Here is a 21,626-nt window from a genome sequence, read left to right on the forward strand (position 1 = left end):
GTCACTCTGCCTAAGCAGTAGGCAGCAAAACCATACTTACAATTATAGCTACTTTTCCAAAACTGTGCGTGCCCACACCTAGCTATCAGTTTCATCACCATTAGATCTCACTTTGATAGCTAGGCTTCCTGTTTTTCAACCTCTGAAGTGCATTGCTTTGGCCTTTTAGACTAGCATGTACCTTTCATCTTCATGATTTATATTGCAAACCAGAGACAGTTTTTCCAGTAGTAGTCACATCAGGCCTGTAAACACAGCTAAAGGTCTGGTTTTATTGCCATCACAACCAAGAAATATACATCCTATTGTCCTCAACAAACAGCTTCCTCATTCTATTCCTCTCCCATAAAATTTTCAAAATTGCTGATTTCCCAGCTCCAGATAATCTTGTGTTTCAGTATAATCTGTAGTCTAGGTGTATGATTGTAGATTATGATCTTGCTCTTGGCTGCATTAAGTCTACTAAATGTGGCTAAGCAAAGTTTAATAAAGTGCAATAAGAGTAGGAACATGTCAGCTCTCTTACTGCTTGGCTCTTCACTCTAGTATTTTACAAATCTACATGGCAGTATTTTGCTCCTTGCTGACTGCTTTGCTGAAAGTACCATGTCTGATCTGCTTCATTTGATTAACATAATTAGAAGATTTTAAGGAAAAATATGTGTAACTCTGGCCCTATTAAAAAGGCCATCAACAATTTACTGGTACTATACAGATGGAAATATGCATTATTATGTCTGCTTCATCAATTCCAGAACTTGGCTAGCTGACTTGAAAAATTCTTTTGCATATAAAAGAAAGTTCCTATCTTCATTAACATCTTTTCCACCAGTGCTTTTTTGCTTTTTTTTTTTGCTGTGATCATTCTGAGAACATTTTCAAGGTGTATCATATAAATATGAAGGACTTGTTTGCATAATCTAGTATCAGTTCTGAATTTAATGCAAATTCACATCAAAAGGAAGCAACACCGAAAGTTCTTCAAACTTCTAACACAAACATTTTAGTGCAAAAATTAACCACCACTCCTAAGCATAAATTTATCATGAAAATTATTGCAAGAATCTCGGCAAATTGTATTTTAATCACAAGTACTGTTAACTAGGAAGGTGGTGCCTTTTCAAGTACTAGAGCAAATAAATACTATACAACCTAATTGTTACTGAAAAGTAAAAAAAAAAAAAACTCAAAAAAAACCCCAGCCAAACAAACAAAACCCAGCAAACCAACCAAGAAGCAAAAAGCCAAAACAAAACAGGATAAGATGCACTGAAAGATTACAACCACAAAAAAAAAATTAATGAAGTGAGAGTCTATGGATAACTAAGTTTTCAAATTTTAATAAACAATTACTTGATTATGGTAGGTTAAATATCCTTACAAGTAGTTATCCTTAACTGCTGTTGCTCATCTAACAGAAAAAGCAGCAGCAGACACCAGCAGCTGGCAAACAAGGCCAGGGGAAATACACACCCAAAATAAGCGATACCTTCCTCTTCAAGGAATGTTGGTTGACCTACACCAAAATATTTGCAGAGCTGAACCATCCTTATCTGTCCATATGTATGGACATGATGTGTATACACTGAACACAAGTGATTGCTCTTAGGGCAGTAGTAATTGTGTAAAATTTAATGGGCTACTGGAAAAAAGCAAGTAATTGTTTCCTGCCCATGAATCAGAGGCCCCACACTGCAAAAGAAAATTACAAGATCATTCACAAAGAGGTTAGTTAAGAAATCTTTAGAAAATACTGAGAAAGATTTTGGATGACTGATTTTTTTGGGGGAGCAAAAAAAAATTCACATCTCCCATCTATTTTCTTCTTTTACACTAAACTATAACTCTCCTCTGTAATCCTCCTGATGAACAAAGGTGTTTATGTAAGCTAGGTGTAACACCACTGCATGATCTATACCTTTATTATAAAAGCAGCTGAGGACAATTTTTACCTACTGATAAGGAGTCATCAGCATATTGTCATGCTGAAATTCGGAAAATTAGAAATATTTTAATGCAATTTCTGGTTTTAAAGTCTATGACTACAATTGAAAAATTCTGAGGATGAACAGTCACAGAGAATACTAAGGTCATGAAACAACAACAGCTCAGAAAAAAACATTTAGGTAACGGTGTTTCTTTAAAAAAAAAAACAACAAACCATGTGCTAGTTTGGAAGATACAAAATTTAAAATGTACAGAATTTTTTTGGTTTTTGCTTATCCTGTTCAAAACCAAACAAATCATTACCGTGATGTTTTTTGGTGTACTGAAGGGGAAAAAAGAAGACTCAGTAAGTGAAAAATTGACAAGTTTTGAAAAGCAAAATGCCATCTGCCCTAGTAAGTAATTTCTGTAATTTTGCTATCCTAAATATCACATGACATGAAGAAAAAGTCGACTTTCATCAGAAGTGCTGATGAGGACAGCAGGTAATAAAAGGAAGCCCTCAGGAGCACTTGGTTGGTGTGGCACAGCAGTGTGCAGTGGCTGAAGCAATGGTGTGTCTGGGGCAGACCTCTCCCTCCGAGTGTTGGAATGTTGGGGGACACAAGACAGATGATGCACTTTGGACCTGGTTAACATAAGAGATTTGATAACAGGATGCCTCGGCAAAAGCAAACAGAACTTTGAAAATTAGACCTGGATTGCAAGAAGATTAAATCAAACAGGTTTACTGGAAAAAGAAAATCCCATTAAACTCTGCAAGCAAGAGATGTTGTTATATGCATAAGTTTGTGTATGTGATTTTAACCTAATCATTGTAGTACACATTATTAGTCTCCCTGCAATAGTATATAAGTGCTTGTATCCCACAATAAAATCAGATTCTGATCACCAAGTCAGTCTCCCCATCTGTCTCCATCGGCAACATCCGAGCTGCTCCTGCCACGCAGAGGAGCAGACACTTGCAGGGCATGAACCAGACAGGTGCTCAGCTGCCTGTGCCTAAGGTTGGGTAAGACATGGTTCAGCCAGCATGATTACAGGCATTTCACTGAACCCCTTTGCCCTACACATTTTCCCATTTTTTGTTTGTTTGGTTGTATTTTTCCCCCAAAAGTAACTGCTTTTAAGTGCTGGTAACTCATTTTCACAGGAATTGCAAGGTGGGAGCATTCTTTGTAAAAATATTTATTTTAAAATATTTTTTCTTTTTATTTATTTAAAAAAAGAGTACAACCTCACAACAATCATATTTTACACAAGAGGTTTATGATTAATGTCATAATCATTTATATCACATCTGGAGACTTATAAATAACATTTAATGATAAATTGTTAAAATGTGGTGGTTCCAAAAATTTCAAAACATTAAGACATGCCTGTTCCCCTGAGTCTACCACTCTCTTTAGCAAAATAAACAAGATTTTGCACTTTTGAATATCTTAGAAAATTACTTTCAGTCTTCCATTTCTATATGAAGTCCCCACTGTTCCTTGAACTGCAGGAGATACGTTTCTTGGTCCTTAGGTGATTCACCAGATACCCCTTTGTCATAGAGTCTGAGCAAAATTCCATCTTTGCCAGGATCATCATACTTGAATAGTCCTTCACACACCTGATTTTCAGCACTGGACAAAGTAGGAATATACAGTCTTCCACTGTCAGGATCCCAATCAACTAATATGGTCTGCATACCTTCTTTCTCTGTGAGGCCCTGTGTGGGTTTTTCCAGCTGATGATAGGATGCCTGCCCAGACCTTTCAGTATCCAGGTCCATGAAGTCGATATGGGTCTCACTTGGCAATTCATCTGCTGCATTAACCACCTTCAAATCAAGTTCCTCTGTTTTCTGTCCCAAACAAAGGTGTGCCACCCGTGTCTCTAGCTGGGGGGAATATGGCTGTCCTGTTCCCATATCAACCAAGTCCCCCAAAGCAACCTGTGGCTCACCCTGTAGCCCCCCAGGGGCAGAAAACATCTCTTCTAGTTTCTGACCAGGACTGAAGTCTTCAGTCCTTACATCATGCTCATACTCCACAACCTCTGCATTTTTATCTCTCCAAGTATTCTGTGTTCCAGACCGGCCATGAGACGCCCAGTTTCCAGTTTGGTTCCCTTCCACTAAAGTATCCTCTTTGAGTGAAATCTCTTCACATGAAAAATCAAGCAAATATTTTGCTTTCAGCACCTGTTCAGAAGGCAAAGCCCTCCCTTCAGTGTCATTGTAAACAGTGTTATAATGGGGACTTTTCCTTTCCGACAGACATCTGGATTCCTCACAGTCATCCCCATCAACAGTGATAAGGTTGAGCACCATTTTTTCACTTGGTATGAAAACCCATTCCTTGCATTTGTCAGTGTACTGCCACACCTGCAAAGTAAGAAATATATTGAGTGAAGTTTAATAAAAATACCATCTTGATGCTTCTTATACTACCTTATATTTTTAAAATATAATGTTAGACCTTATTAGGAGGTTATTTCAACTTAGGGAAGAAGAAAGTTCATCCTATAAACATTTATGAGTGTCAATATAGAATGTCCTTTTACTATTCTATATAATGTAAAACTATATTATAATCAGTTTTAATATCTCTTCCCTCCTCTTCCTGATGTCAAAATAATGGTTAGAACAATTCTGTCAGATACAAGTTTTGTTTCCAGCATAAACTCTCATGACTTTGGAGAAAACATCAGTCTTTGTGTCTTTGTTCTTGGACCAAGGATTACTGAATTTATTCCACTCCTTTTAACCAGTGAAGAGAAAATGTAGTCACAACCAGTTCCCGCAAGCAGTGCCAGGTAACATGTTCATGTATAACTTATGAAGAATAAAATAATACCAGGTTTTCTTTCAGAGAGGGAGCTACACATCAGGCTGAAGCACAGTGTACAAAGCCTGCACTGTGTAGTCTACCACAGGCTGCTTTTATGAATCGGTGCAAAATCATCAAATTAAACCGTAGGGATCTTTCTGAAATGAGTAAAATTTTTGACAGGAATCAACATTGTGTGGGCGTTGATGGAGTGAATACAAAAAACAACCAGAAGGTGCATTTCAATGCTTTCAAGCTTGAATGGAAGACTAAGACCACTAATTGATGTACAAAGTAGTCTGAAAGGTTGCACAGGTCAGAAATGCTGGACCAAACAAACAATTTATTCCATGTCCCCCCAGCCACACAAGGTGCCCATGTGGAACAGTCTGTATGTTGGGAAAGCCAGAGAGCATCATTAAAATACCAGGTCTATATTCGTTTGTTACTTTAACAATGACTGAATCCAGAGGTGGAGAAATCAAATTGAAGCTCCATGATGGTCATTAAAAAATTCCCAACATTCAAATTACATTTTTATTAGAGAAAAAAACTCCCGGAGTTAGGATTTTAGTCTACTACTGAGTGGGAATTTTTCACTAAGTAGCCCTTCATGCTCTTGGACTTTAAAGAGCTCTGTCCTGTTAGTTCCCCAAGAGACCAAGCTATCTCCCCATACTATGATCTGCATCCCAGGAACAAAACATAAAGAACAAGACAGAAACAGACTTTTTACAAGGGCCTGTAGTGACAAGGGACAATAGTTTTAAAATGAAAGAGGTTCATTTAGACTGAATATAAGGAATAAATTCTTTACTGTGAGTGTGGTGAGGCACTGGAATATGTTTCCCAAGAAGCTGTGGATGCCCCATAAGGGCAAGTGCTCAAAGGCAGGTTGGATGGAGCTTTAAGCAACCTGATCTAGGGGCAGATGTCCTTGCCCATGTCAGAGTGGTTGAACTAGGTACCTTTGAAGGCCCCTACCAACCCAAACCATTCTGTGATTCCACGGTCCTGTAATCCAACCAGTGCCCCCTCAAGAGCAGGAGGTATTTCTGTGCACATCTGAAACACACTGCAGCAGTGGCTGCTCCAATCCTTCTGAGCCCTTCTGAACTCACAGTCCCTCTGTGAAGATTTCTCCTGTCACCTCTGCACTTGTCTAATCTTCCTCAGCAAGATCAGTATGTCGAAACCATCTCCCTTGTATCTCCCATCCCACGATGTCACGCAGGTTGGATTAACATTGAAGTCTGCATTCATTATTATAATTGCATGTTTATGGTTGAGCAAATTGCTTAAAGATACCTGTCAGAAAGTTCTGTTGAGCTCATGAGCTGGAAACCAGTAACATTTCATAGACTTTTAAGTATTCTTTCTAAAAATCAACAAATTTTGCAGCACTAAGAAATTTGAGAACATTTTTTTGCAAAAAGTGTATTTGGGCTGTCTACATAACAGAATGTGTTTATACATTTTTGGGTGTTAGGAGATGGTACAGTATTTCAAAGTATTCTAGAAATCCAGGTTAAATTTTCTGTATGATGCATGTGTGTTAAATCCTTCACAATCACAATTAAATGGAAAAATCTTGTAATACCCAGTAATAGTCCAAGAAAACATCATGGTGTTTCTGTACTGCTTAATTGTCTTCCCTTCTTGTTTCTGAATTCAACAAATTAATAACTTTTGTTCAACTAACTTCACACAGTGCTTCATCTTAGATAAATTTACAGAGTTCTGACACCCTGACAGACCTAGTGCCTTAAGTCATTGCTTAAGGCAATGACTCTTCCAAAACCAATGGCTCTGTTCTGATCATTGCAAACTTGAGTTATTACTCTGTTTTTCTTGCATTTCTTGCAAGGGTCATTACCCTTGATGTGGCTTTCTTCTCTTGATCTCAGAGGCAACTAGAGCTTTTATTTGGAGTTAGCCACAGGTTCCGCCAAGCCTGCTTGGACCCCTGGAAAACACACAGCTCTGCTGGAGTGCCAAGGTTGGCAGTGACCTCCTGCAACAGAAGACACTCACCAGGTTTGTTGGATGTTTTTGTTTGTGGATGTGAAGATACTTGTGCACCCAATAGCATGCCAAAGAAATAAAAAGGAGAGCCAGCATGGTAGGCATAATATATCCAAATGTGATTGTTATAGTCTCATCTTCTGTTTTATCTGTTAATAAAACAAAAGTTTTCATTGTAACAAACAACTTGTTAAGGTATGTGGACAGTAATGTGTGCATTCACCCCACTGCATTTTGGATACAGAATGCAAATGTTTTAGATAAACAAGGAATTTGCAGGAAATGAAAAAAAATATTTGAGTTACAGGACAATTATTATTATTGTCTAAATTATAAATTAAATTCTATAAAGAAGTAATAACATCTCCCTTAGGTTCTCCTGTTGATAACTTCAGAATGACCCAGCTCTGCTACCCCCAAACAGCATTCAAGGAGAAAAAATATTCTCCATGCACTAAAACTCAAAGAATGCAGGTAATTTTCTTCAGAGGTACTGATGTACCTTCCAGTCAGTCCCAGCTATGCTTTATTAGAGGCAAAGTTTTCATTGGTACAACTGCACAGAGAAGGGAAAAATCATGCTAATTATCACTCTCAAAATGGATACATAAAAAACTCACAAATTCAATCACCATGGTTTTCTAACTTGCATCTTCTTTTTTTTTTTTAATTTGCCACCTCATACATACCTTTCAGTGTAGTAATGCAATGCTCTTTGGAAAAGGCACTGTCCAAAACTGGTGTGGGGACATGTATCTGTGCACTGACACAGTAAGCTGTTCCAGGTTCTAACCAGGGCACAACCAAGGTGTTGTTGCTGATGGAGAAGAACCACTGGAAGACATTAAAAATATTTTTCCTCCCTTAACTCCTGAGCTACAGAAAGGTCATGAACATACACATTTGCTAGAAAGGTTGATACTGTAAGAGCTGCCAGCTGCATCCTTTTCCTCCAAATGCAATCAACATTCAAGTTACTTGTTAAGTCACATTCTCTCTGATTATTTTCTCTTCCAATCAAAGATTCTTGTACCACCACTGAACAATTTCATGTTTCATATGCATTAGGACCATCAGCCACTACTGGCTCACATTCCTGTGGTGATGTTGCATCACTCCAGCCCTGTTCTCACACACACACCCATGACAGGCATATGGTATGGTTCCACAAAATATTTCAAACTGGGATGTTCTGGAAAAGCCAGAAGCCTTAGGATAATAGAATTTATGTAGACCTTGGAGTCCAAAGTAAAGTTATTGCTATATTTCCTGCACCTTTGTGAAAATAATGTCAACAAACCAGCCAAACAAACAAACACAACCAACCAAACCACATTTGTCTACTATAGGTTTGCTAATCTTGGCATTTCAAGAAGCACAGGGCACAGATTTAACAGCAGCAGTTCCACAGCCTTGTCAAAGCTTACCCGCTTCTTTGTTTTTTTGTTGAGGACAGACACATTGTACTGTAGGCCAGGATACACCTGAAGCAGAGATATGGATTCTTCCTCTGGACTTCTCTTCCACTTCTCAGGAGCAGTCAAAACGATTGAGATAGATCTGTCAGTAGAAGATACGCTTACCATGGGTGGATCTATTTTAGCTGGAAAAATGAACATGTACAAAAAGCAGTCAAATTCAGCAGAGGCACACTGGTTTGACCAGTTTCATCAAATCAATCATATTACATTTTTGCAATGATTGGGGGAGTCTAAGTAGAGCATTGAAAATTTTATTTATATTGGTAGAAAAATATTGTTTAGATAACTAAGAGGATTTTTACAGTAAGAAAGTGAACACTGACTTGGAACTTTGCCAAAGAATTCCTGTGACTTTACAGGATAAACAACCTTGAAACTCAATTTGCTAAAATAGGCTGAATTACCAGTATGTTCTTAGATTATCTGGCACAGATAAGAAATATTGGGCTCTAGAATATGCTTGCTGATTGGTTTGATAAAGCCTTTTCAAAATCAGAGTCATTTATACTGGAATGTGCCACAGATTTTATTTGCCTTGAGTAAGGCAAATAAAAGCATTAAAAAGAATTCAGTATATAGCAGACTATATATATATATATATATATATCTCCAAATTCTGATTTTATTATTTCAATTACTTCTGTCAAAAACAGAATATAAGAATAAATGTGAAACAACTGAAAAAAAATGTAACTTCATGCTAAAATTAAAATATTATACACTGTGAAGGCCCATGCAGTGTGAGCACACATTGTTAATCAAGGCCATTGAACACCTGGCTGTGTGCTTAGCTCTCCTTACTGTCTGTTAGAGGGTTGAATCGTGTGGTCTCCATCCAGTCAGAGCATGCCCCATTTAGGAATGCTTTAACACTTGCATAGTATTGTTCTTCGTAGTCAGAGGTTTCACTGGAGAGGTCACACCATGTTCTGTTTATATTCCTGCATTCTGGCTTTCTAATCCATTTGCCAACACCGTATCTATATTGAAAAGAAAGAGAAAGGAGCTGTACAAAAGCTATTTCCAATACATTAGTCACCTCATAATATCATTTTCTCTGTTTTAATATGGCTGATAAAACAGTTTCTGTGTTTAGCAGAAATCTGAAATTTCAAGGAATCCCAGCTTCATCTGAGATGAAGAGCAAGACTTCCACAAGTTTTTAATGAAATATAAATTAGAATAGGCCTTATCCAGAAGAAGCCAGATGAAACTAACAGGGATGTTAGTGACACCAACCTAAGTCAAAGTTTGCCTGTGCAGAGCACAGATCTCTCAACATCAGTCTCCACAGATTTAGCCTAAATTCTAAACACACAATAATTATCTATATGGATAATTATTTATATGGAAACAAAGAGTCCAGTCAGAATGGTCAGTGACACATCCTCAAGTATGGACACAGATGATGCTCAGAGTCTCCAAGATGAATGACAGGCGACTACTCATTCCTGCCTGACCCCTCATTTTCTAGTTTAACTGAAAGACACAACTGGAACACAATGAACTTCAAAACCCTTCTAGTTGAAAAAAAGGCCATATATCTGTTACCAACAATGCCTTGTTGACCAGCTCTTATACACGGATAGACCAAACCAAGATTTCCTTGGAAAATTCCTGTTCGGATTTGCTCAGACATTCCTGCTCCTTAAATTCACACTAAGAATTCCCCCTTTGGCTGCTAATTAGTAAGGATATGTGGCAGCTTCTGCCAGATCGCTCACCAGCATTTTCCTATCTCAAGGCCTTCCTCTCCTGGATGGGCAGAGGCACCTGAGTGTTTTTGTGCTCAGTGAAAGATGGAGATGGCCATACCTATGGCGACAGACTCCTCATGCACCAGCTGGCCCTTTAGGGTCAGGGCAGCCAGTTCTCTCTGAACATTTTACCTCCCATACAAGTTCTGGTTAATTTCTTGCAGTAACCATGAGGGGGTGGAGCCTGGAGCTCTGTGGGCATGGCCAAAATCCTAATGCTATTAAGATGCCATCTTTTGTCAATTCTAGGGACACAGAAGAAGGACTCTCCATTCCAAGAAGAAAGGTGTTCCTTTCCCATGCAGGAAGCGTGGCGGATGGAGCAGTGTTGGTAAAACTGGTCCTGACCAGAGGGAACTGTTTGGGTGGCATGGGTTGAGCTCTGCACTCTCTCTTTTGTACATTTTTATCATTAATATTGCTGCTGTCACTGCTCATTGTCTTATCTCATTGCTGTTTCCAGTAAATGGTTCTTATCTCCGTGTGTGATCTTTGCCTTTTGTGCTTCCAGCTGGAGGTGGAGGGGAAGCAAGTGGCACCATGGTTTTTTTCAGCAGAACTCCTGAATTGGAGAACACCATTCCTAAACCATGACAATAATTATCATTCACTCTGTAACTGCTGAGCACTCTTAAGTTACAGGAAACTTCTAGAGATTGACATTCACTTTACTGTTCTGAAAATGTTCCTAGATTGAGGGAAGTGTAAATGTTAGAGGTAAAGATTAGAGTCTGTCACTGCCCTTAAAACTTCTGTCACTGGCCTTCAGAATGACACTGTGCTCTTTCAGTGGGAATAAAGGAAATAGAGTCTGGTTCTCATGCAAATTCCTTGATACCTTACTAAGGTGCAGACCTTGACAATGTAAGGGCCTGATTCCAACCACAATACTTGGTTTTGTACAATGTTCAGTAACATCAGTGGATTTTCTCCTAGAGAGGCTTGCTGGATCAGAATAAGTCTGGGGGAGTGGGTCTGTCAGGAAAGAGCAATGACACACTGGGTATTACTAATATCGATTGAATCATACATCTCCATATCCATTTAAGTGTGTACAGAGGATGTATCACACATACCAGTCCACAGCAGTTATTCTTCATCCTTCTCTCTCATTTTAGGAGGAATGCCTCTGAAAGCTTCCATAGTACTAGAATGTTGCTTCCTACACTTCTTTCATGGGAAGAATATCTCCTTACACACTATTTAACTTAGGGTGAAGTAAACAGTGCCAGAAGCAGAAATTAAAAAATACACTGCTTAAGTCTAGCTCACACTTTAGTTCTTTCTTTACTTTATGTCAGCAATACTTTCCACGAAGCTGGGTTTTCATGTTAAATTATTATTTAAAATGCTAAAATAAAAGTCAGTGGGAGATAAAATAAACAAGCCAACTTACACTGTATATTTCACCTTGTAGAGTACTCCGTCACCTGTGCCTTCTGGTGCTGACCAGTGAAGGACATTCTTCATATTTAGAGATTCAAAATGGACATTCCTAGGGTTGGGCAAAGAACAATACAACTCTCCTGAGAAAAAAAATAAGAAAGGAACAACATGCACTAAGGATTAGCAAATGCATACACTCCCAAAGTAGCCAACACAGTTATTTTTAAAAAGTTATCTTTTTTAGCATTCAAAGCATAATGTGGTTGGCTGTGGGACATCAATTTTTTTACAAGTGTCCCTACCTAGTGTAGTCTCAAATTCCATCTTTACAAGTGTGTTTTTTCTCTAGCAAAAATTGCTTTGCCATTTATGGCAGGCATGGAAATATTCAGGGACTGGAAGCTAAAACTAGAAAGGCTTGGCCTAGAAGAGACACACATTTTTAAAATTACAACTGTATTTGAATATCAGAAAAATTGAACACTGAAAATTTAAAAAATAACCTTAATACTTTATTAGAATCTTCTTGTAGCTGAGTGGATTTTTAAAAGGCAAACCAGACATTTTAGAAAAAGACACACAGAATGTACCGCAAATACAGCTTTACAAACTGAAGTATGACTTTGGAGAATTGGACTGGACGACCACAATAGCCCCAGTGTCATTTGACCATCCCTTTTGATTCTCCAGAAAGTCAAAAGCAAACATCTACTGTAAGGTCACACATCTAACTTGCTGTTCATTGCACCAGCTTTTGAAATTAATAAACAGGCAAATTTCGGTATCCTAAGAACACAGTTTTAGATCTTTCTGATAGCCACCTCTAATCTAATAAATGTCATGAAGGTGCCCACATTGCTAAATTGCCTGCAAAACGAAGCCTGTGGGCCCAGGGGAAGAGTCCCAAGTTCAAAGTTATGACTCAAGCCTCAGCTATTCCTGCCGTGCTCTGGGGGGAGCAACCCTGAGCTGCCATTGCTGGGAAGGAGCTTCCCATTGCATGCAGCTACAAGAGCATGACAGGGAAGAGAAAAAGTGACTCTGTGTTTTTCAGGACTTTTCAAAACTCTTTAATCTCCTTTTCCAGGAATGCAATTCTAGTTCTTGAGATAACAAAATGAGGCAAAGAAAATGGGAAATAAAATAAACCTGTTCAAATGAATAGTCCTTGAGCTGTTACTTCTGTAAGCAGACCTTAGGGTATTTTTGTAGTATATTTTGCTATTACTAGAGCAATAGTGTTCATCCTCCTGTATACATGAATATAGCTGCTTTTGTAAGCAAAAGTCACCACCATTTTCCTGATTAATGTGCAGACTTGTATCTGTCTTTGGGCCAAAGAGTAGAAGATTTTTTTCTCTTCAATACATTTATTAAAACAATCTCCTTGCAGTTCTGTAGAGACCTATTACTTCAAACTGTCTCAATGCAAACTCTTGGTTTTCCAAGCCTCTAGCTGCTCATTAAGGCTGCACTGGTATATACATTCATCTCTATCTTCAGATCACAACACTGTTCATCTAAGGTATTTCTAATGCTGCTCTCTTTTATCTTTAGCACTTAGACAGCATTCAGGCTTCCATTTTCTAGTCAGAGAACAAGTTTTGTCAGGTATAGTCCTTAGGGCAAGCTTATCTATTTACAAAAAGTAGAAAGTCCCATTTCCTTGACACTTGGATGCAGAAATGTCCCATGATAATCAGCCTGTAAGACCTCAAACTATAGGCTTGGTAGCAACATAAAAAAAGTTTCAGGATGCCAGGGGATATAAAAGCAGCAATTGGAATTCTCCAGGAGTTTGCTTTATTCTAACACTTGCTTCCAAGTGGGAGATACAGAATCTAGAAAATCAAAGGTTTTCATTTCACCTAAATAAATGTCCTCTGCAACTGCTTTAAGTGAATCCAAATGTAAAGATGAAGCTGACCAGGAGAGCTGAGAAAGTTGTTTGCCTGTACCTTTCCATATTTGTCCACCCTTATTTTAAAACCTTTGTATTCCTCAAGCACATTTTAAAGTAGTAAGAGTCAGTAAGAGTGAGCTTGGCTGTTACATTAAAACATTTTTCAACTATTAACATGTGAAACTGGCTCTTTGACATTTTTAATTTTTTTTTTATTTTAATTTCTCTCCTCCCAGTGTGGTTTCTGCTGTGGTAAATGAAGTTTCAAAACACAAACACTGACTGCAGCAGAGGAGCCAATCTCAGCATGCAGAAGCCACAGATTATATCTTTACAAGATCTAAGATTACAACACTGCTGGTGTGCTCCCACCTACCCCAGCTCAGTGAGATTTGGAAGGCAAAGGGACTGAGACCATTAACTTTCCATGAGATGCAAAAACAGAGATTTGGTTTCTATTTCTGGTTTTGCCCCTTTACTAAAAGGCTCCTGCCCTTACAATAAATTGTGCAAGTTAGTTATACCACAATTCTGCATGTGTAAACAAGAATAAAGCTACCATACTCTCCTATGTCTCCAGGAAGAGTTAAGAATGAAGTCCTTCATATCTATTTGGTGATTGATAGTATCAGGAGGCATGTGTAGAGAATAGATCATACATAGAGCTTGAATGTTCCACAGTTGTCAGTCAGGAAAGAATTCAAGTATATGCAACAGCTGCATGTCTCAGTCTTTTAACCTGTCTTCAGTCTTTTAGTTTCTAGTCTTTAAACACATGACATCCTGTCATATTCTGATTTTATTTCAATTTATTGGGATTCATGGCATGGGTGTCGCATAGAGCATTTTCAGTTTCCACTGGCCTAAGAGCAGGAATCAGTCACCCATGTTGCTTTGCTAGGTTTAGTCTGTCACAGTGATTGCTAGCTATGTCTGTCATTCACTTTCCATTTCACTTTTTGTTTTTAACAGCTACATCACTTCATTAAATCATTGAATGGGAAAAAATGAAACCCTTATTACTGTCTTTGGAAAGGCTGTAAATCAAACTTTGAGTAAAATCATTGTTTACATCTTCACGACTGACACCTGGACTGGAAATAAAGTAATAATACAGGCTTGCAACCTTCACCACAAGGAACAGCCAAGTCCTGTTCTTAGAACAAGCTATAGTGAGACTCTCCAAAACAGACGTGACTTAGCCTGAAAACACCTTTGCATGTGAGTGAAAAACCCCACTGACGTCAGTGACATTACTCACAGGAGTAAAAGTCTGCATGGTAGGTGCTTCATCTTCTCTTTATGAAATCGCCAGCCAGGTTTAAAAACCTGGTCAGTTTTAATCACATAGAGCTCCCTGCCAAGTATATGCCTTGCTCAAGTCAGTACTGTTCAAAGCTCAGTTCTGGTTATAGCCACATCTATCTATACACATGCACAGACACATACATACGGACACAAGGATAAACACACACAAATTCCATGTGACAACCATTCCCCATTCAATGCATCTGTGTTTTACCTGCTAGGAGGTCTCTCTGCCTGTCTTGGTGACAAACAGCTGTGTTTAATGGCAGTGCTGCAGAACAAATACAGCTGCAACTACACATGTCTTCTGGCTCTAAACAGATTTTTTAGCTTTGCATTTCAGTTGGGTAATCCAGCAGCTGCAAAGCATACAAATATATAAATACAGAAAAATTTAGATTATTTTTTCTGTGCAGTGGCAAAAATTTTTGGGTGGGGAGAAGGCAGAGGACCCACTGAAAGCTGACCTGTAGGTATCCAAGTGCCTCCTGTGTGACCACTGCTGTTTACTGTAACCCTCTCAAGCAGTGTGATCATCTGCTGTATTTTACTGTGGCATGGCACAGAGGTGCAAGCACCAAATTATCCAATCAAATACAGCAACAAAGAAGATCACAGAACCTTCTAGACAACTGCAGGACACAATTTAAGACACTGAGTGATGTGGAAAGCATTAAGATAGAAAGATGAGCCTTACTGCAACAGTCTTTCTACCCACAGCAGTAAAAGCCATTAACTCCTCCCGTACAGTCATCTCAGAATTCAAAAGAGGAACTGCTTTAACTGCTTTTCTGACAATGGCAGAGACTTGGGCTTCAACTGTGGTCATATTTTCTCATACAAAACTGTGGTCATATTTTCTCATACGGTGACCCTTGGGAGCACCTCCGATGGAAGGAAACCTTCGTGCTGGGCACCAAATTTGTGGGCATCACTGCAGCTGTGCGTCAGCATTTGCAGCTGCTGCTTCAACGCCATGGATTGAATCCTCACTTACACACCTCAGAGAGGGGACAGCATTTCAAACAGGCTGAGTCCCTGATTTTCCTTTTCCCACTGGTAGCTTAGACCCACCAGTGAAGCATCAAGCAATTAAGGATCACTCTAGGATACACTGCTTCTGGCAACAAATGCTCTAAGCCACTGGTCTTTCTTTAGTCTTTCAGTTCAACTTTGGGTGACTTCCATCATATTCCTATGACATCTTGTTTGCTCCTCCTATGCTGTTGATCTTCATTTTTTGAGGCATTTTTTCTCTTTTCTTTCTCCAGCTCATCTGTTTTGATGGTTGTGTTCTTGGTGAAAAACAGTCCCTCAAACACATGGCTAAGTATACATAAAAATAAAAATGGTCGTACTCAGAGCAAATGTCCATTCAGCATCATGTTCAGTGTTCTTCACAAGCAGAGTGTTGGGGCTGTCCTTTCTGGTACATCTCCAGCTCCAGGAAAGTCAGCACTGGCCATGCAGGAATGCAAGGGAGTGCACCAAGTGCTAAACAGGGGGACTGAGCCAAAACTGGAGATCATAAGTTACACAGAGAAAGGGAAACCCACCAAAGCCAGGAATGCACTTTAGCCAACTTATAACTTACTCATCATCTTAGCAACAATTTAAACAAATAAGTAAACTTGTTAAAGATTAAGTGATCCTGAAAGTTTTCCTCTGTGCAGATTCTTTTTGACTCAAGCTTACCAGACCAAATAATGAGGAAGAGAAGAAAGAGCAGGAGGAGGACGAGGAGGAGGAAAGGTACAAAGGAGCCATTACAGCTCAGCTGCCTTTCTCGTGGTGGGTTGCTGGAACTCTGGTGTTGCAGGGTGTGAAGTCAGGTTAATGAAACCCTCTGACTTGAGTGGTACCGGTGGGAATGTGGAGAGGAGCACAGAGGTGATTTCCTGTTCAAGTCATAGCAGCACTCGAGAGCTAACCACAAAGCACACTCTGCTCTCCCACAGGAGGAGCCCATCGCTCCCACCACAGCCTGTTCAGAGCGGGGAGGAAAGACAGGGACAGAAAGGCAAACATAAGACTGCATGGAAACCAGGTGGTGGAGCAAATGGAAAAGCTTGAAGGAAGAGGTGGGGAAAGATGGGAGAAGGATGAGACTGGGACATGTAGGGTTTGTTTTTCAAGAAATGGGCAAGCTGCCATTGGAAACAGGTGAGCCTGAGGAGGTAATTTCGTCAGAGTGTGAGTGGAAATACAACCAGAAGAACTGCAGATACAGAAGTGGGACTGAAGCTGTGGCTTGCCCTGACAGTCCATGGGAAGCCTTGCTGTTATTTATCCAAACCATGCCCTAATTAACCAAAAACACTCCTCAAGAGAATATTGGTCAAAGGACATTTCAGACTCAGTCCAGAAATACCCAGCTTCAGAAAGGAGGAGAAAGTCTTCCCAGTCCATTGAAGGCTTGTTAGGAGACAGCTGGAGAGGACCTTGGCAGATGACACCCATTCCTTTTTGCTACCATGTATGAAATAAAATAAACCAAATTTTCTTTCCACTGAATTGAAAGTTTGCAAGTACAAGAGCAGAACTCCCATGCCCTGCAGCAAACACCTTTGCTTGATGCACTCCAGCAGGTAAAAGTTATTGTAAGGTATGTTTTCTATTAATTCTGTGTGACCAATACTGGCCTAAAACAAGCAAACAAGGTGAGTGAAATTCAAGGTGGGCTTGTCTTAAATTAGTCACAGCCCTTTCAAGGCTTTCAGAGTTGTAATCTGACTGAGGTGCTTTGTGCTTCATAGTTTGATTTGCTTCCAGTGTGGTTCTTTTTGTTTTGTTTTTTAATTTAAATGGAAAGAGGCTTTGTTAAGTTTAGCATACAGAACCATTTTTTGTCAAAGAACTACATTAATTTTAAAAGCCCAGTGATGTCACAATGCCACGGCATGATAGCTGTTTTTATTTGAAATACGAAAAATTGCCTGACTGTTTAGTGTTTAATGTTGAGCTTTTTCTTTTCTACCTTGAACATGTTTAGCACTCCCAATTTATTACTGCTTAGATCAATCACATTGAACAGCCAGGAAAATGCAAGCTTAGTTAGAATACCTCTGATATCTTATATTTGTTTTTCAAAGTATCCAAGAGTTACGCTTTCTATTTGAAATGTTGTAAAAATTATGCTCTGTGACAGTTATCAGCCAAATTTCCATACACCACATTTTGGTACACTCCTAATCCATCTTTGCATAAAATATCTATCTTTTACATATAAACTGAACCAAAATTATGTTTGGCTTTCATCATTCAGCACTGACTAACTGCTATTAGGCAACAACAGTCCAATTACAACTAACAGCATTATATTTATTGCCTAATGGATGTTGCTCCTTGCTCTGTGACCAACTGATGGCTTTTCTAGAAAAGGGATTTTGCTTTTCTTGGGAGTCAAAACAATTTTAATTCATGAAATCCACAATTCTGAATCCACATTTTGCCTTGGACAGGAGATTGAATGCAAGATTGATGGGGGATGAGTACTTACCTTTCTTTATGAGGGAAAGGCAATCCTAAGAAGATGAAAGTTGAACACCTTCTGCACCTGAGATCTGAGAGGAAGGACCAACACTCCCAGAAAGCTTGTAATGCCTCACCTCCCACAGGCAATGCCTCTGGGAAGGAACTATTTGCAGAGAACTCCTGGGGCACCCCTCCATTGGTGCGAGACTGAACAGAAATATGGTGCCTCTAAGCAATATCCCAAGTTACTGGCACACCAAGTACAAAAAAAAGAGCTGTATGTCATTTTAAATTCTATCTAGGGATAGTCCTGAGTTCCAAAGTTCAGGCTCTTACAGAGTTGAGCTTTTTAAAATACAGGAGCTCTTGTTTGTCTCATAAAGGGTGGCTTTTCTCTCTCTTACTTGCAGATAAGCAATAAGACTTCTCGGGGAGAACTCAATCAGAAGAAATCTGTACAAGCCAAAACTACAAAACCAAACATAAACAGGAACTACACACACACACAAATGACTTATCCTAACCACTTGTTTCTGTTGGAATTAAGACTATAAAGGTCACTAGACAACAAGAACCACAGAAAGGAATGGTTCTCAGCTACAGTGGTGAACCTGAGTGTTTGCACAGGGAACTGCAATGCGCAACTAAGTTTTGGGCTTTAATCACAAATCCCAACGGTGTTGGAAGTGCCTCTATGGAATGAACTGCTTCCTTTAACCATTTCCATCTCTAATTAGTAGGCAATAAGAATTTGAGGAATCACACACAAAGCCAAGAACTAGGGCTAGATTGCAGTGTTGTCTAGAATAGCCTGGCATGAGATTGGAAGCTGGAGATGAGGAGGTAAGGATGAGCCTTTCAGCTATATCAACTCCTTCATGTACTGCACTTCTCCTTATGCCAATATCCATTTTTATTTATTTCTATGTTACATTTATTCCTCTTCCCTTCACAGTAGCAGAGAGCAAGGAAATACTGTGCAAAAACACCAAGCTCAATCCCTCCATATACTTCCACTCTTATAACTGAAGGTTTATGCTTTCTCTGGTAAACACACAGAGTATCACCAACACACATGTATTTCAATCCTGCAAAGTATATAGACATGTACTATGTTTTACAAAATACTATATGCACAAAATTTTCAAGCCAAGAGTTCGAAAAATCATTCTATTTTACAATTTTTTCCTCTACTGCTTTTCCTATCTCTAGCCTTTTATTCTGTATTTCCCAGAACAACTTCAAAAGAGCTGTTTTGTACGTTCCAGTACAGTTCTAGTAACTGTGAAAGAAAACACATAGAAATTTGTTTAAAGGGAGGCCAGAAGCTGCTTTTTAAACTACTACTTATTCGTAAAAATATGACAAAGTGGAATATGAAGGATGTAAATTAAATCAGGTGTGTCAATGCAGAACAAGCAACTTACACTGCTATCAGAAAACATTAAAAAGGTGAAACTTTCAAGGTATATGAAATGTAGTTGATATAGCCACATATCAGTTCCAGTGGGAATCTAAGCCTGGATGTATGCTAGCAAGGACTGCAACCCAGTATAAGCAGGTCTGTTAGATTAAAATGTTTGTGCTGAGAAAACCTTGTCTACATTATATACATTTCAGGTTTTTGCATTTTAACATTGGGCCAGCTGTACTTGCACTTGATACATTGATGAAGCACATCTTCAATGGCAGCTTCATCCACAAGAAATCAAATTCCAAGACTGTGTCACAATACAGACAAAAATACAGCAAAAGAAATTATTGAGATTTGCTTCAAAATCACATACCTTACGTGAATGAAAATAGTAATATATGCCTTAAATAAATCAAAATGCTTCTAGTTTTGCAGGACAGCATTAAGGCTCATTTCCCTTCCCTCAGAATAAGGATACACTGTAGTAGCAAGTGCATTCTTTCTTCTGTATGGATCTACAAGAGAGAGACAGGATTCTACAGGCCAAGGATTTCAAGGTTTCTCTAACTGCAGAAGAATGTAGTTAGGGAAACGTCCCATAAAAGGAAGCAGAAGGATTTAAGATGAAGCTTGGTAAGTTAATAGACTAGCATTCTACCACTTAGAAAACTCAGGCTGTTCCTTCATATCCTGATCAGTTCCTCACAAAAATTGCTAAACACTTCCATGTGGTAAAGAGAAACATGCTTGAACATGCTTGAACATTTCTTGATCCCACTGATTTTAAAAAAAATCCATTTTATTTTTCATTTTCTGCACTTTTTTATTTGTTCTAGAGTACAGATTTTTAAATGGTTAAGTGAAACCGATTCATAAAAAACCCCAGTTGCAATGACAAAAGAAATTTTTATCCTTGCTCAGATAGTCTGTTAGGTACAGTTCATAGACAGCAGGGCCTGAAAACAGTTAGAGACTGCTGGAACAGTAGGTGTAATCCAGAAAGGGTAAAATCATACCCACTAACACATCACAGTGAAAACAAAAGTTGTTTTGCAAAGGTCAAGCTATAATTTAGCATTTAAGTGCTGCTGCTGGGGAGTTCAGAAAGTTACTTGACAAGAGATCCCAAGGAGACAGGCACGGATCCCGTAAGATGTAAGAATCTGAGTCTGCAGAGTCCTGCTGTAAAACTGCTTTATGTGGTACTTGGGTCCTGGTTTCTTCTGTTGGAACAAAGAATCCAAAGGGGACTCCTCTACCTATCACTTTACTCCAGAGACATCACACAAGCACTGCTATGTCAGTTCTACACTTCATATAATTTCTTCCATTATTAGCAAAATACCGCTAACATTTACTGACATTCATGGTCTCACACTGAAAAAGATGAAAATGGAAGCTCTAAGCCTTCAGTGAAAGGCACAGCTCTCCCTTCCCTGCTAGTATTGCTGTCAACAAATCCCTGAAATCACATCCACGTAAAACCTCAGGAATGTGCAAACAGATTCCCTTCTGCCTTGAACAACCACTAGACAAAGGCAGCATAACCCCCTTGACATTTTTCTAAACTTTCCTTGAATCAAAACCAGTAGTAAACGCATTTTTAAAAGTTTTTTTTTAAAGGGTAACTGAATGCCAGTTGTACAGATTTTCCACAACACTTGCACTGATGACCATCAAACTAAAATAAGATGAAAATTATGTGGTCAGTTACTTAAAAAGAAGCTGGCATTGATACCTCTGAAAGCAACTCAAAATCACTGATGCATATTGGAGTAGTTTATCAAAAGAGTTAGCAGGGACACAGTATTTAGTGGTGCTTGAAGGCATTCAGGGTGTGGAGAACTCTCCTCACTACCTTCCAGCTCTCACAAGATCAGAAAGTTTTGCTGTGGAGTTAAATGGGATCAGACCCTGCATTTATGCATTGAGTTTTGGAGGCAACACTTGTAGCAGAGAACAAAAGCATTAAAGCAGAGTAGGTTTCTTAGATCTGCTAATCCCTCCAGTGCCTTGCTCCATTTTTTAACTGGGGATACACAAAAAAAAGAGAAATAACATATGATTTTAACAGCAGACTCCCCCTGCACACACGGTCCAGGCTCATTCCCACTG

The 21,626-nt window shown here is 39.0% G+C and overlaps 1 protein-coding gene across 1 annotated transcript; it reads right to left on the bottom strand.

Moving 5' to 3' along the window:
* Nucleotides 1-3,154: 3,154 nt before the first annotated feature.
* Nucleotides 3,155-11,545, bottom strand: IL20RA (interleukin 20 receptor subunit alpha). Its single transcript, XM_066545688.1, has 6 exons — nt 11,423-11,545; nt 9,071-9,249; nt 8,216-8,391; nt 7,478-7,622; nt 6,798-6,937; nt 3,155-4,318 (listed from the first exon to the last, which is right to left on the bottom strand). Exons 1-6 carry the CDS (start codon nt 11,494-11,496, stop codon nt 3,404-3,406), a joined length of 1,629 nt encoding a protein of 542 aa, XP_066401785.1. The 5' UTR covers nt 11,497-11,545; the 3' UTR covers nt 3,155-3,403.
* Between the last annotated feature and the right edge of the window lie 10,081 nt (nt 11,546-21,626).

The sequence above is a fragment of the Molothrus aeneus genome, chromosome 3 (genome assembly GCF_037042795.1).
Source record: "Molothrus aeneus isolate 106 chromosome 3, BPBGC_Maene_1.0, whole genome shotgun sequence".
NCBI lineage: Eukaryota > Metazoa > Chordata > Aves > Passeriformes > Icteridae > Molothrus > Molothrus aeneus.